Source organism: Argiope bruennichi, chromosome 4, assembly GCF_947563725.1.
Source record: "Argiope bruennichi chromosome 4, qqArgBrue1.1, whole genome shotgun sequence".
NCBI lineage: Eukaryota > Metazoa > Arthropoda > Arachnida > Araneae > Araneidae > Argiope > Argiope bruennichi.
Genome location: NC_079154.1, coordinates 58369354 through 58382652, shown reverse-complemented (window position 1 = coordinate 58382652; position 13299 = coordinate 58369354). Strand labels below are relative to the sequence as shown.

Here is a 13299-nt window from a genome sequence, read left to right as displayed (position 1 = left end):
ATAATAGAAAAGAATCTCAAAATATCCTATAATATTTAGAAAATTCCTAATAAGAAAAATAAATGAAAAATTATTTGTTAAATTTCGTAATTTTTCATAGATTAGAAGCAAAATCATTTTGTGAGGATCAATAACATTAACTTAGATTAAAGCTATATCTACTTATATTTTTCATATTTCAATATTTACAGCAATAATAAAAAAAAATTTCAAAAAACATACTGCATTTTTTTTTTCAAAAAAAAAAAATACACAATTATATGCACACTAGATTTTTATTGGCACTTCTAAAAAGCACTGAGCAACTTCTCACGACATACAAACATCAACAATTTAACATGTTTCAAAAACAATTTGATCAATTCAAGCTTCTTTAAATTCATAAAAATGCATGCATCTTGATTAATAATACTTATTTAATTAGTTCTCAATCACATTAATAATTTAAAGATTTCAATAAAAGAATTAAATATCCCTGAGAATGTTTATATATGTTTTGCAAAACAGCTTTTGATCATTATAAGGTATTTTAACTTAATAAGCACATACACAAAATATGTTTCAAATCGCATCATTTTTTTTCCTTGAATGCATTGAAATGGATCGATTCACAGATAGAAATGTAAGTAAAGTTTATAACCGATCCAATGTTTCAAACTGCGAGTCACACGTAAATTTCATATAAAGTAAATTTACAAGAGATTTCGGACAGTTCCTGAAGATCAAAAAGAGTCATTGTCTAGAAAAATTTACTTCGCTTTCCCGTTTCGTGGGGAAATATCGTTGTGAATGATATCTTGTTGCATCACTTCAGGTGGGGGCGGCTCGACGATAAACAAAGCATCGGCGACATTTTGATTGGCTGTTCCAGGCTCATTACTGCGGATTACGGCCCTGTATCCATTGCTATCGGCTGTGTATTCCACTTTTCTGTAAATACCAGTTGGATCCATGTATCCATAGCTGCCTTTAACAACACCGGTACCATCGGAAGCTTCGCTGCGGTACTGGCTCATACCGAAACCATCCTCCAGTTCATACCCGAACTGGTAAGGTTTGGAAGTGTAAGCCACATCTTGTTCAAATCGGTCAGAACCGGCTCTGGAAAGAGACTGAATTGAAGGAATCCTGCGTTCCTTGTCCTGGAGTTGCTGATTTTGAGGAACGGGAACTGATTGAACCATTGCCACCACCAAGGATAGTAAACATATGATCGAGAACATCTTTTCGGAAAGGATGGCTGCAGTGGACTGAGTGAACTTTGCTGAAGCACTTCAGTTTATATATCGGATTATGCGTGATATGGGATGCTTAGCCCTTTTGCTATTATGCTTCGTCTGGAATAAAAATCTTTGGAACACGCAATTCGAGCAAAGACCTATTTAGGAATGCCAAATGTTTGTTTTCTTTTGGAGTAATGGCAGAATGAGTCCAGTCTGATATTGGGTGAATTGACCTTTATAACTGATACCACCGGGTGTGATACAACATAATTTATTACAAGCCGGAGCGTGCAAAGTTGGTTTTATTATGTTGCAAATGTGGCCTTTCGATTGTCATGATATGCTCAAGCATGAATAGAACTCGTAAATCTTCGAGATGCTTTCAAATGCATTAAAATAAATATTAAGTGAATGCGGACTTTTTCATGTAAGTGACTCGTGTCCTTGTAAGATAAATAATACGTCCGTAATTAATTTCTGAACTTATTTAATCTAGGATTTTCCAATTTCAGAGAAATATTTGTTTATTTTCATATTCAATGTTAAATAAAGAATTCAAGTCAATAGATTATTGAAATAAAATTTACTCAACAAGTCATAAATTGATTATTATTCTTATGAGAAAGTATGATAAGAAGAATTAGAAAGGATAATGAATTATAATTACTTATATATAATTATAATCATATTTAATTTATTCAATCTCTAGATTAAAGTAATGTTAAAAATTTTATTTTATTTTGTCTGCACTAAAAATTATTTATCTGCAGTGTTACAAAATTAGAATTTATAAGAACTCATATGTAACGTTTACGTAAAACTGTTGGGACCATAATATAATTTCATTTATCTAAAAATTCTAAATCAACAAAAGCACTTAAAAACAATACAGCAAGAAAAAACATTTTTATAAGAAAAAGAAGATTAAAAATATGATTTTATAATTTAATACTTTTAATAAAGAATATATAGTTTTATAATTATAATAATCAAAATAAAGAATAAATTAATTTCAATAAATAAGTTAACTTAAATAAATTAAAATATTCAGCACTCTGAATGCAGGAATAAAATTTCAAAATAAGCAAAATATTTCACATCTTAAATACTAAAATACTTTTTTTCCCGAGCTCGAACATCTTTTTATTTCTTTTTAAATTGAGCACAGTAAATAGCAAAAAGTTTTTCCTAGTGAATTTAGCATCTCAAACAATTATCAACTTAATAATCATTGAGAGCATAAAATACAAACTGCTTTACAAATGGAAATTATTTAAAAATAAACAATAATTTTTTACAGTGTTTTCCTTGGGCTTCAGATTGCTGACGATATTTAAACATTATGCTAATAGTAAATTCGAGGAACCTGAGAATAATTCAAATTAAAAGCTCTCAAATAGCGAAACTCTAAAATACTTATTAAATTATTACACAAGAAAACCGGCAGCTTAAAAAGCTTTTAACGTTTTATTAGCAAAAAAAAAAAAAAAGAAGAAGAAGAAGAAGAATACCTTAATTTTTTTTTTTTTTTTTTTTTTTTTTTTTTTACCTAAAGTATTTTGGATTGTTTATAAATAGTTCCATTAAATTAATGCCTTGTTTTGAAAGTATTCTGTTTTATATTCTGAATATAATTATTTGAATGGTTCGACAGATCAAATATAAATATTTAAAAGCATTTTAACAACTGATTTTTTCACATTTATTTAATTACATGTAGAATTTTCATGTAAAAGGTTCTTATCTTGAATAAAACGGAAGGTATCGGCGAGCATAACCATGTGTGTGCACGAGTGTTGGTGCTCTACATACCAGGTCGTTTGACCTAGAACTATAAAATTTGGCCTATATATACTTTGGAAATGAAACGTGAAACAAGGAAAAAATTTTTCTTTTGAAATTTTGATTTGAGTTTAATTAATTTAAAACTAAGCGTAGTTAAATCTTTTTTCCACGATAACTCCAGAAAATTTTATTACAAAATATAATTTATATACTGTTTTAAAATTCAAAAAATGTGTTGCGAATTATACCATTTTAGCTGCTGTAAAATTTTTTAATTGAAATCCAACTAAGTTTTAAGGATGTTTTAAGTACATTTTACAACAGTCTCTAAGTGTTATAAATAAAACCCAAATCTTTTTCATTTTTGATCGTAATATTTCAGCTTGGTTTTTTCCTTTCATTTTGTTGTGATCAAAATCAGAAGATTCAATTAATTTTTCCGGATTTCAGTTAGCACAAGTTTTTAATAAAAAAAAAAGATTTGAATACTGTGGCAATTACAATTAAAGTTTAATTTTTTCGTTTTCTTATTACAATATCCCAATTTTTTTATTATTATTATTATTATTAAGAAAAATTTTCATTGAATAATCTTTTGATATATTACATAATCAGGGAAATCTTCTGAAATATAATTTGGATGATTCTTATCTCTTTCCTTGTACTTTAAAACAAACATAGTAAGCAAATTATTTAGTATTTAGTAATCAAGTAACTAGAATAGTTGAAATTTCATCCCTTTATATTTAAAATCAAATTTCAAATTACAGATAAAATGAAAGAACGAGGCGTATAGCACAACATATAAGGCTTCTAAAATAATTATCAAAATTCGAAATTTATAACTGATTTCCTGAAGAAGTACAATGTACATAAAACTTCATATCTTTGTGTGTGGTTTAATGTTTAATGGTTTGAAAAATGAAATTATTTCCTGTATTTATCACATGAATATTAATCTCCTTTCTTTAGAAATCAATGAAAAAGTTTTCTGGAATCAAAAATGTATGTCAGTCAAGAATTTCAAAAGACTCCACTCAAAAGTATTTTGTAATATATTATTGACCTCTAAAAGATGCTCTCAAAATCTTAAAAGAAGGTTTGCGATAATCCTAGCAATATTAAATAATTGCTTTTGTCAACCAGGTGGCTCACCAGGTGTATTGCTTATATATAATTTCAATCAAACCACTTAGGTACAATTTCATGTCTATGATTCCATCAAACTATCAAACATTAAAGCAGTGTTATTTTGATTGCCTTACATATGTTCTGTTCATTGTATACAGGAACCATTTTAATGGTGGCCAACCTTACGACATCATAGTTAAAGAAAGTTAAAAATCCGGTATATCTAAATTTCACGGTAAAGTTATTTCACTTTTTTACCTATTTTGTAAACTACATAGGTCTTAGACTGAATCCTTTTCCTTTAGCTTTCAACTATGAAAGAAAATTATGAAATTAAATATTTCATGAAGCAATGAAAATTTCAAGGCAACAATGTAATTTATTGTCGAAAATCAGGGGAAAATATTTTTTAATTCCAAAATTTAGGAGAAAAAAATTGTAGAATTATTAAATTAGTATTATTCAAAAAAAATTTTATTTTAAGGTTGGGCAAAATTTATTTTAGAGCAATAATATTTTTTGAAAGTTATTATGAAATAAATGCGAATATTCAGCTTAATTTTCAGAAAATTAATTTCACAAAGTTAATTTCACAAAAACACTTTCCCATCCTCCAATATATAAAAATATATATATGCTCTAAATTTGGTAGCTATAGGTAAAATGGTCTGGCCTGTAGAATACAAAAATACAGACACACATAGAACCCTTTTTATTGTTAGTACAGATGAATAACAATTCTGTTTAATAGTCTTGAAAAAAAATTAAATAATTCCATGGATTAAATTTTCTAAAATCAGAAGTAGTTTTGTAGTTAAGAGCCAAAACCAAATACAATTTAAATTACATTTAAAAATCTAAATACATTTGATTTCTGAAAATATCGCAAAAACATTATCAGAAATTGCAATAAAAATTTTAAGACGAAAATCAACTTTAAACAATATTTATTATACTTAGTACTTGTAAATAGGCCCAACTAGTTTTGCAAAGAAACAAATGCTATAAATAGGTATTGCTATAATATTTCTTTTACTAACAATGTTGTGTATGCATGTACATATGTCTGTTAGTGCTAAGCATACCAGAGTTTTAGACACAAAATTATAAAATTTAGCAAAAAATACCTTTAAGGTTGAGAATGTTCATCTCTGAAATATATTTTTGAAATTTTAATTAAAAAATTAAGCGAAATTTTAGTTTGTTTCCGCATAAACTTTGGAAAATATTATTTCACAAAGATAAATTACAAAAAACTCTCTTTTTTAATAATATTAGATTATCTGCCGTGCAATTTTATTCTTGAATTTGGCAAATTTTTTTAATTTATTTTTAGCATAATTTTCAATTTTAGATTTCATTTTTACAATAAAATTTAAGCCGTTTCCATTGATTCTTCAATTATTTAAAAGTGTGACTTTTTACCATCGCTTATATTAAAGAAGACTGATTTTGTTTTTTATCTGAACATTTAGATGAAGACTATATACTTTCATCTCAAAACAGTAAGGTCTATCTTCAGAATATTTTCACACTGAAATATCCGAATGAGTTTAACACCTTGACTGCCTTGATCGTCACAGGTGAGCTGCGGATCCATGTAAATTTTATTGTAAGAAATTCAGCTCAACAGTTAACGTGTTAAATTACCTTTTTTTTTATTTATGACGCTAAAAGCGGTTTGATAATAAGATAAATACATGAACTGTCATCTCCAATTATCTCATGAGATTTTACTATGGCCTCACAATATCAATAGCATCAAAGAACTATTCCCTGATTTATTATCAGTACTGACGTAAGAACACTTTGTCAGCGGAGCAGAACAATTCAAGAAGTCAAAGACAATAAAGTGGGTAATTTCCACAACAATCAAAAAACACTTTCATCTTTCGGTCACTGAAACACATTCCTGCACTTTTTAGATCATGAGATCTATTCTAGTTCCTGGAGCAATTTAGTCACAATTTTATGTTCCGAAATTTTCTCAGAAACACTCACAATACACCCATTCCATTATTCCTTACTTTTTCTCCCTCACGATTTGAGATTTCGAGGTGACCAACTTTCGGACATAAATGACACCTGGATCCATCATAACTGTTATCACAATATCCAGTAACTCTTCGAAAGTAAGTCAAAATTCCACCTTTCCGATATATAAACTCATTGCTGACTCTGGCAAGACGCCTTAACAGATTATTCACACTTCAGTTAAGAATGGTGTCCTTCGAAATCGTGACAGCTATTCTTTTCTGCGGATTGTCATCCATTTTCTTGGTTAATTCTGCAGTTTTACCTACTGAGTCCTCACAAGTTCCTATCGATACTGAACCAGTGGTTTTGGTGAATCCAGCGAATGCTTATATTTTCGGATACCAATCTGATGATGGTTTGGGAACGACTCAACATCGCCACGAGGTTGCTGATGGATCTGGGGTTGTGAAAGGTACTTACGGTTACAGGGACTCTTTTGGGATCTTTAGAACTGTGAATTATACAGCTGACGCCAGTGGGTATCGGGTAGTGATTCGCTCCAACGAACCAGGATTTGCAGCTCAAAATTCTGGAGATGTAATTTACTTGGCTGACTCACCAAGTCCTATTTTAGCTCCACCGATTGCTGTGAGAGTGAAGCCACCAACTAAGTGAAAGTTCTTTAATTATGAAAAATGAAGAATTACAACTTGTTGATACATCAGATTGTTCTGGCTGCCCTCATCAATTAGAATAATGCTGCAATTCACCTGAGTGAAATCTCCAAAAGATTAAACGATCAACTCAGAACTTATGGGGAAGTTTGATTTTTGTGTTTTGAATAAAATGAGGTAGAAAGTCTTTTGGACTCTCATAACTAACAGAAAGATATCATCAATTTTCCTTCACCAAAACATCAACTTACTTTTGAACTGATTACTTTTCAAACTGTGGTCGGTTCTTAAATAATCAACATTTGACGATACTGTGTTGTATAATTATGAATAAACTCCATTACATACATTTTTTTTTTATAGTGATTTCTATTTATTCTGATTTGCAATTTAAGAAAATGATATTTTTATAATTATTTATATTTTGTTTTACATGGAATTGTATGAGTAATTTTTATAATTAATGATATTTTGTTTTACTTGGAATTGTATGATTATTATTTAAAAAGAAATTGATATTTTTAAATAGAAATATCAATAGAAAATATGCATGTGGAACAAATTCTTTTTAAAAAGTGAACTTCATGTTAATTGGTAACTTCAATGTTCAAGCTTAATATTATTTCGAGAAATATGGTCATATTTTAAAGTTGTGATGATTTCATTTAAAAAATTGAGTTGTAGAAGTCAGTCTTAAAAGTGATTCATTTTTCATTTTACAACTATGATTTAATAACACTGATAGTTTCCCATTTGATATTGTGATTTACCATATGTTTTAGATAATATGATTATATCTGGACTCTTACTTCTTTAAATTTCTTCCAAACGGAGAAACTGCATAAGGAATTGATACTTTAAAAATAGAGTTGAAATATAATATTTCTTTAATTCAATTGTTGAAATTTATTTTTATTAGCATTTTTAAAATGTAATCTATTTAATATTTTTGTTCAATAACATGTTCCTTGAAAACTATAAAATGCACAATTATTTTTAAATTTTTCAGAAATATCTACATAATATATTCAGTATTTCATTTTCCATTGTCATTTCAGTGTTCTTCCTCACGCTCTATTTTTTCTACAGCAATAAATTTATATTTATTTATCGTTTCATTCATTTTATTAGCTATATATCGTAGAAATTATTAGAAATTTCATAGTTTTTAAATAATAATAAGCTGTTAAAAAAGTATTTTGATTAGCAGCTTTTTAAATTACATTTAATATAATTGAAATAAAAGCTATAAGACACCACTAATTTAATGGTATAATATTTTCGTTATTTTTTAAATCGATTGGTTAAAGAAAATTTTCTTAATTTGTATTATATATGATTGCATTTGAGATTATGTGTTTTCACTCAAATACTTTTGTTTACTTCGTTAAAAATTTAGAAACAGTTTTAACTTAACGTTTACATAATTTCAACTTTATTCTAATAAACGCATATGCTAAAATTAAATTTTATTTCTTCATTATTTGCGTTAACATATATTAAGTAAATTTTGTTAATCAAGGCCTTTATTAAATACATTGTGTGAAATATAAAATTTATAAGTTAAGAAACTTTTTAAAGTTTCCGACGTGCAGATGTTACACATGTTTAAATTTAGATTGTTATTAAATTATTGTTTCATTACATAATTATTTACAATATTTAAATATTTCTGAGAAATATCAGGATTAAAATTTTGCAAATAGAAAAGTTATGTGAAATTGTGTTGAAGTTTTATTAACACGAAACAATAAAAAAATAAAATGGAAGATGAATTTATCAAAATAGTAATTCAGAAAAATAAATCATAATAACGAATTAAACTAAAAAGTAAAGAAGGAAAACAATTGAAAAAAATTGCAAGGTAAATCTGAACTTCAGATTGTTTAATTAACAAATTTCAAGAAAAAGAAGTGCATAAAAATAACATTTTACATTTTTGTTAAAAAGTGGAAATTTGTTTACTTTAATGGTTTTCTACTTTTTAGTAAGTTTGCAATTCAATATAAATATTATAGAATTTTCTAACCAATTATATCCCAGAATTTAATAAAATCAATCAGCTAACTAATAATTAAATACTGAAAATATTAAAGTAATGCTATCAAGAACACACAAATGGATAAAATTCCATAAATCTAAAATATTAAGTGAGTGAAAATAATAATAATTGTGAAAAAATATATTTAGTGAAAAAAAGGAAGCAGTCAACGACTACAAAGGTCCATCTCTGTAAATATGAAACTAGCGCATATAAATAAAAGTATATTAAAAAATACTTCGTTTCTTCAAAATTATAAAACAATAATTTATATTGAAATTAAAAAGAAAAATTAAACAAAACTGTAAAAAAAAAATGACAAAACTTTTTTTACTACAAGCTAAATATTTTATAAAAGGATCGGGCATTTTTTAAGAATTATGGGGGTTACATCTTTTGAATCCCAAAATAACATAACATTAAACTTGCTTATAATAATTAATTAAGAATATTAACAGTAATATATCAAAAATAATTTAAGCGATACTTCATCCTAATTTTAATGAGTTCCGTTGCATGGACTTAATAATTAAATGAAAACAAAAAATTAAACAAATTTTAGAATATTACAAAAGAAAATTTTGAAGGTTGGAATCTCCCTAAAATTATGGATCCTCTAGGCAATCACCTACTTTGATTATTCAATAATCCGGACCTGGACAAGAACAAAGGGAGTTTATAGAAACTACAAGAGTAAACAAGAAAACATCTTATTCTTAAAGTTAAAAAAGTCTTCAAAAAGGAAATATCATTTATTCTTTCCCTTTCAAAATGGGTAGTCTATGACACATTAGCAATAATAAATTTTAAACTTTGGTTATAGTTCGTTTTGAAATTTATTACGACCATAACTTTGTTTTATAACTGGCATTTAAAGGGCTCATTTTAATTTACAAGAAATAATATTTAAGAAAATATTCTTGGCTTAAAATATTTTTCTGCATATTCTTCAGAAATGGGATTGTCATTTGAAACAAGAACGATTTGTATTTCATTTGGCACAAATCAGTTTGGTATCAGTTCAGATAGAGCAGAAAGTATTTTTAAAATTAAAAATATTCTTTGATTTAATAGAGATACTTAAGAAAAAAAATATCTTAAAACAAATGAAATACTACTTTTTTACGATTTTGAGTAAGTGAAAAGTAATAAGCTGAAAATTAAAAATTGATTCAAATCAAATACAAAAGTATATTCTTATTCAAATACAAATGTTTATTAACATAAGCACATAAAGCTTTGTGTTTATTTGATTGTGTCAGAATTACTAATTGAATCAGAGAAAAAATAAAGAAAGAAATTTTTGCTGAAACTTACTCAAGAAAAATTATGAATTTATTGAATTTTTCTTTAAGAAATTGTCCTTACAAAACTTAGATGCATTAATTCTGAATTAACTTCCTTCGACCTTACATGATAATAAAAGACATAACGAATACAAAACCTAAAATATAAGATACAAGCCAAATTGTGTCAATAAGTCTAAATACACATGTATATAAATAATAAGGATGCAATTTGATTCCCACATTTTCGAGGTCTTTCCGTAGCATTGCTTCTTTCATTTTCAAATTTAATTTAGTTGCTGATATTAGATATACTTAATGTCGTTTATTAAAATAAAATATTTTATTTACAAAATAATTCTAATCCATTTTAGGATTAAAATTTCAACTTATTTAACTTTCTAAAACTAACTTATTAACTTTCCATTTTCAACTTATTTATTGCACGCAGGTTTCTTAAGTGAGGCAATATTTATCGTTTCTTGGAGAAGATATCATATAAGAAAATATCACATATGCACTTTTAAATATTTGTCAATTAATCTGAAAAGTCTTTTATTGCATCACTTAAGGCTTAAATGAAAAAAAAATGCTTTTCAATTATTTTTATGCAAATTTTATTAAATAATAGTACATAAACAAAAGGAAAAAATATTAACCGTTACTGTTAACTATTTTTTAAAATAACATTTTCTGAGACATTCGTTTTATTAAAAAAAATTAATTATTTGCATGTAATGTTAAAGTTTACACTAAAAATAAAAAATGATTCTTAGAAGGCTTAAACTCATAATACTGGTTTATTCATTGAAACATTCAAAATCTCATTTGTGTCTAAATATTTAATTATAAATTAATTTTTTGCCAAATTTTACTGTTTAATTTCTGCATTTTATTCCTTATTTCATTGAAATTTAACTATAAAAATAACGAACTTCGTTTGCTACATTTTTTGTATTTTATAAAATTAGATAATGACATTTTTTAAGATATTTAGAAGGAAAAAGTCCTTTAGAAGGAAAGGGAAAAAGTTCTAAAATATTATAAATTCCTCACTACAGATTGAGAAAATGCATTCGAAGTTTAAAATATGGAAAATTTATGCATAGCAAGACAAAAATAAAGTTTCAGGTCAGTAAATGCAATTTGACTAGAGATGAATACATTTGAAATGCTTGAAGCATTTCAAAAAGGCCTAAACACACAAGGAATTCATCATCCATGTCTTTTAAGCAATTCTACCGAACCATAGAAAGCTATAACACCTTCATATTTGAAAATCAACACATATATATGCAAATTGACAAACTTCAACAACAAAAATCATACAAAAACTACCATGTATAAATATGACCAAGAGAAGTTCTCTAAACATCAATTGCTTCACATCCTAGCATAAATAATCATGTCTTTCCTAACTTCAGCTGTCATTTTGTGTACTGCGCTTCTTTTAAATGGGGCTTATGCGCAATACGTACAATTGAGTCAACCTGTGGTACAATTACCACAATACAAGTATGGCTATGAATTTGGAGATGGATTGGGAATGAGCCAATATCATCATGAATCTGCTGATGGCGCAGGTTCTGTTAAAGGCAGCTATGGATACCAAGACAATATCGGAGTCTACAGAAATGTGGAATATACTGCAGATGCTGATGGTTTCAAACCCATTATTAAGAGCAATGAGCCTGGATTGTCCAATCACATCGCAGCTGATGCACCTTACATTGTCCAGAGTCCACCACCAGCAGCAGTTCTTCAAGGACTGAGACCTGTGCGAATCATTCCTTTTGCACACTTGAAATAACATGCTGACGAAAAGAAGCATGTGCTCTGTTCCAATACATAATATAGAGTTTTATATACAATTTACTCTTTATATTCTTAGAAGTTAATTTTTCCTGAATGCATAAATTTCATCGATATAACATGAAAGACATTTAACCAATATAACATGAAATGGTGGTCAGTGTTGCCACCATTTTAAAACAAATTCTGGATTTCTTTTATATAATAAAGTTATATTAAGAAATTAAATCGTCTGATATTTTTAAAATGTTTATTTTACCTTGAATGCTTGGTTGCATATCCAGAAATTTTAAAATCTGGATCTGTGAACATTGAAATGTTAAGTGAAGTGAAAATTTAATATTAAAATAAGTGAAACATTAATACATTTATAATCATTTTGAATCTTAAATCAACTTGAAAAAGATAATATTTTTTAAATATATTTCAGATCAAAAACAAATTCTAAATTTGAAATATTTATGAAAATCTTAAAAAAAAAATGACTTATATGAATAAAATATTTTTGCTATTGAGATATATTTTTTTGTTATTATTGTATTGTATCTATAAATATTGCAAATAGAAGTTGATAATCTTCATCGAATATTTAAAATGTCTTATAGAGAATTATTGTTACAAAACTGAATGCTAAAATTAATGCTTGTTAAAAACAAATATTGACACTGGAATCAGGATTTTGCAATCATATTCTCATCTCATTAATATACTTTCAAAAATCAATTTTTTAACTTCACAAATTTCACAAAAAAAATCAACATCCTGATAACACATTCATTTTTCTATTCTCGAAATTCATTCCGAGTTATTTCTATTAGAAAGATAGTAATAAAATATAAACTACATAAAATATGTAATTTCTGTTTCATTTCTCTTAATTTCTGTTTTACTCTTTCTTAATTAATACCTTATTGATATCAATTAATAAATAAATCAATATCTCGTATTCATTTTAGAATAGAATACACTGAAATCAATAACTTTGTGAATGTTTAAAATTTATTTATCTGAAAAATTAAATAATATTTGTTACAGTTAGTATAAGATTGGTCTTCAAGTAATTTTAGATTTATCAACAGATTTTTTTCTATGAGATAACATGGTTTAAATTCTAAAAAAGTGCAAAAATTGTAAAAACAATATAAAATAATTTTACTGTGTAAATTGTTTGAAATAAATAAAAGATACCAGAAATATTTTAAGAAATTAGGCTATCAGCAATTTCTAAATAATAACATTTACTTTTTCACTTTTTAAAATTCTTTCATTCAGTAAAATTAGTATGTCCAAATGTGACTACAGTGTCTTAAGAATAAAAAAAGTCAAATGTCAAGTAATTCATAAAAGTTTATTCAGATAATATCTTTCTG

The 13299-nt window shown here is 26.6% G+C and overlaps 3 protein-coding genes across 3 annotated transcripts; 2 read left to right on the top strand and 1 right to left on the bottom strand.

Annotated features, from left to right (window-relative positions):
- Window positions 1-287: 287 nt before the first annotated feature.
- Window positions 288-1239, bottom strand: LOC129966783 (cuticle protein 10.9-like). The gene has a single exon (XM_056081345.1). The coding sequence runs from the start codon at window positions 1221-1223 to the stop codon at window positions 750-752; it is 474 nt and encodes a 157-aa protein (XP_055937320.1). The 5' UTR covers window positions 1224-1239; the 3' UTR covers window positions 288-749.
- A 5002-nt stretch (window positions 1240-6241) lies between these two features.
- On the top strand, window positions 6242-7082 carry LOC129967016 (cuticle protein 10.9-like). Its single transcript, XM_056081647.1, has one exon. The coding sequence runs from the start codon at window positions 6360-6362 to the stop codon at window positions 6789-6791; it is 432 nt and encodes a 143-aa protein (XP_055937622.1). The 5' UTR covers window positions 6242-6359; the 3' UTR covers window positions 6792-7082.
- Window positions 7083-11522: 4440 nt separating this feature from the next.
- LOC129966274 (cuticle protein 10.9-like) lies at window positions 11523-11927 on the top strand. Its single transcript, XM_056080689.1, has one exon. The coding sequence runs from the start codon at window positions 11523-11525 to the stop codon at window positions 11925-11927; it is 405 nt and encodes a 134-aa protein (XP_055936664.1).
- The last annotated feature ends 1372 nt before the right edge of the window (window positions 11928-13299 follow it).

Bases quoted from the DNA above. Each gene is read 5' to 3' on its own strand.
- LOC129967016 (XM_056081647.1), top strand. From the start codon at position 6,360: ATGGTGTCCTTCGAAATCGTGACAGCTATTCTTTTCTGCGGATTGTCA.
- LOC129966274 (XM_056080689.1), top strand. From the start codon at position 11,523: ATGTCTTTCCTAACTTCAGCTGTCATTTTGTGTACTGCGCTTCTTTTA.
- LOC129966783 (XM_056081345.1), bottom strand. From the start codon at position 1,223: ATGTTCTCGATCATATGTTTACTATCCTTGGTGGTGGCAATGGTTCAA.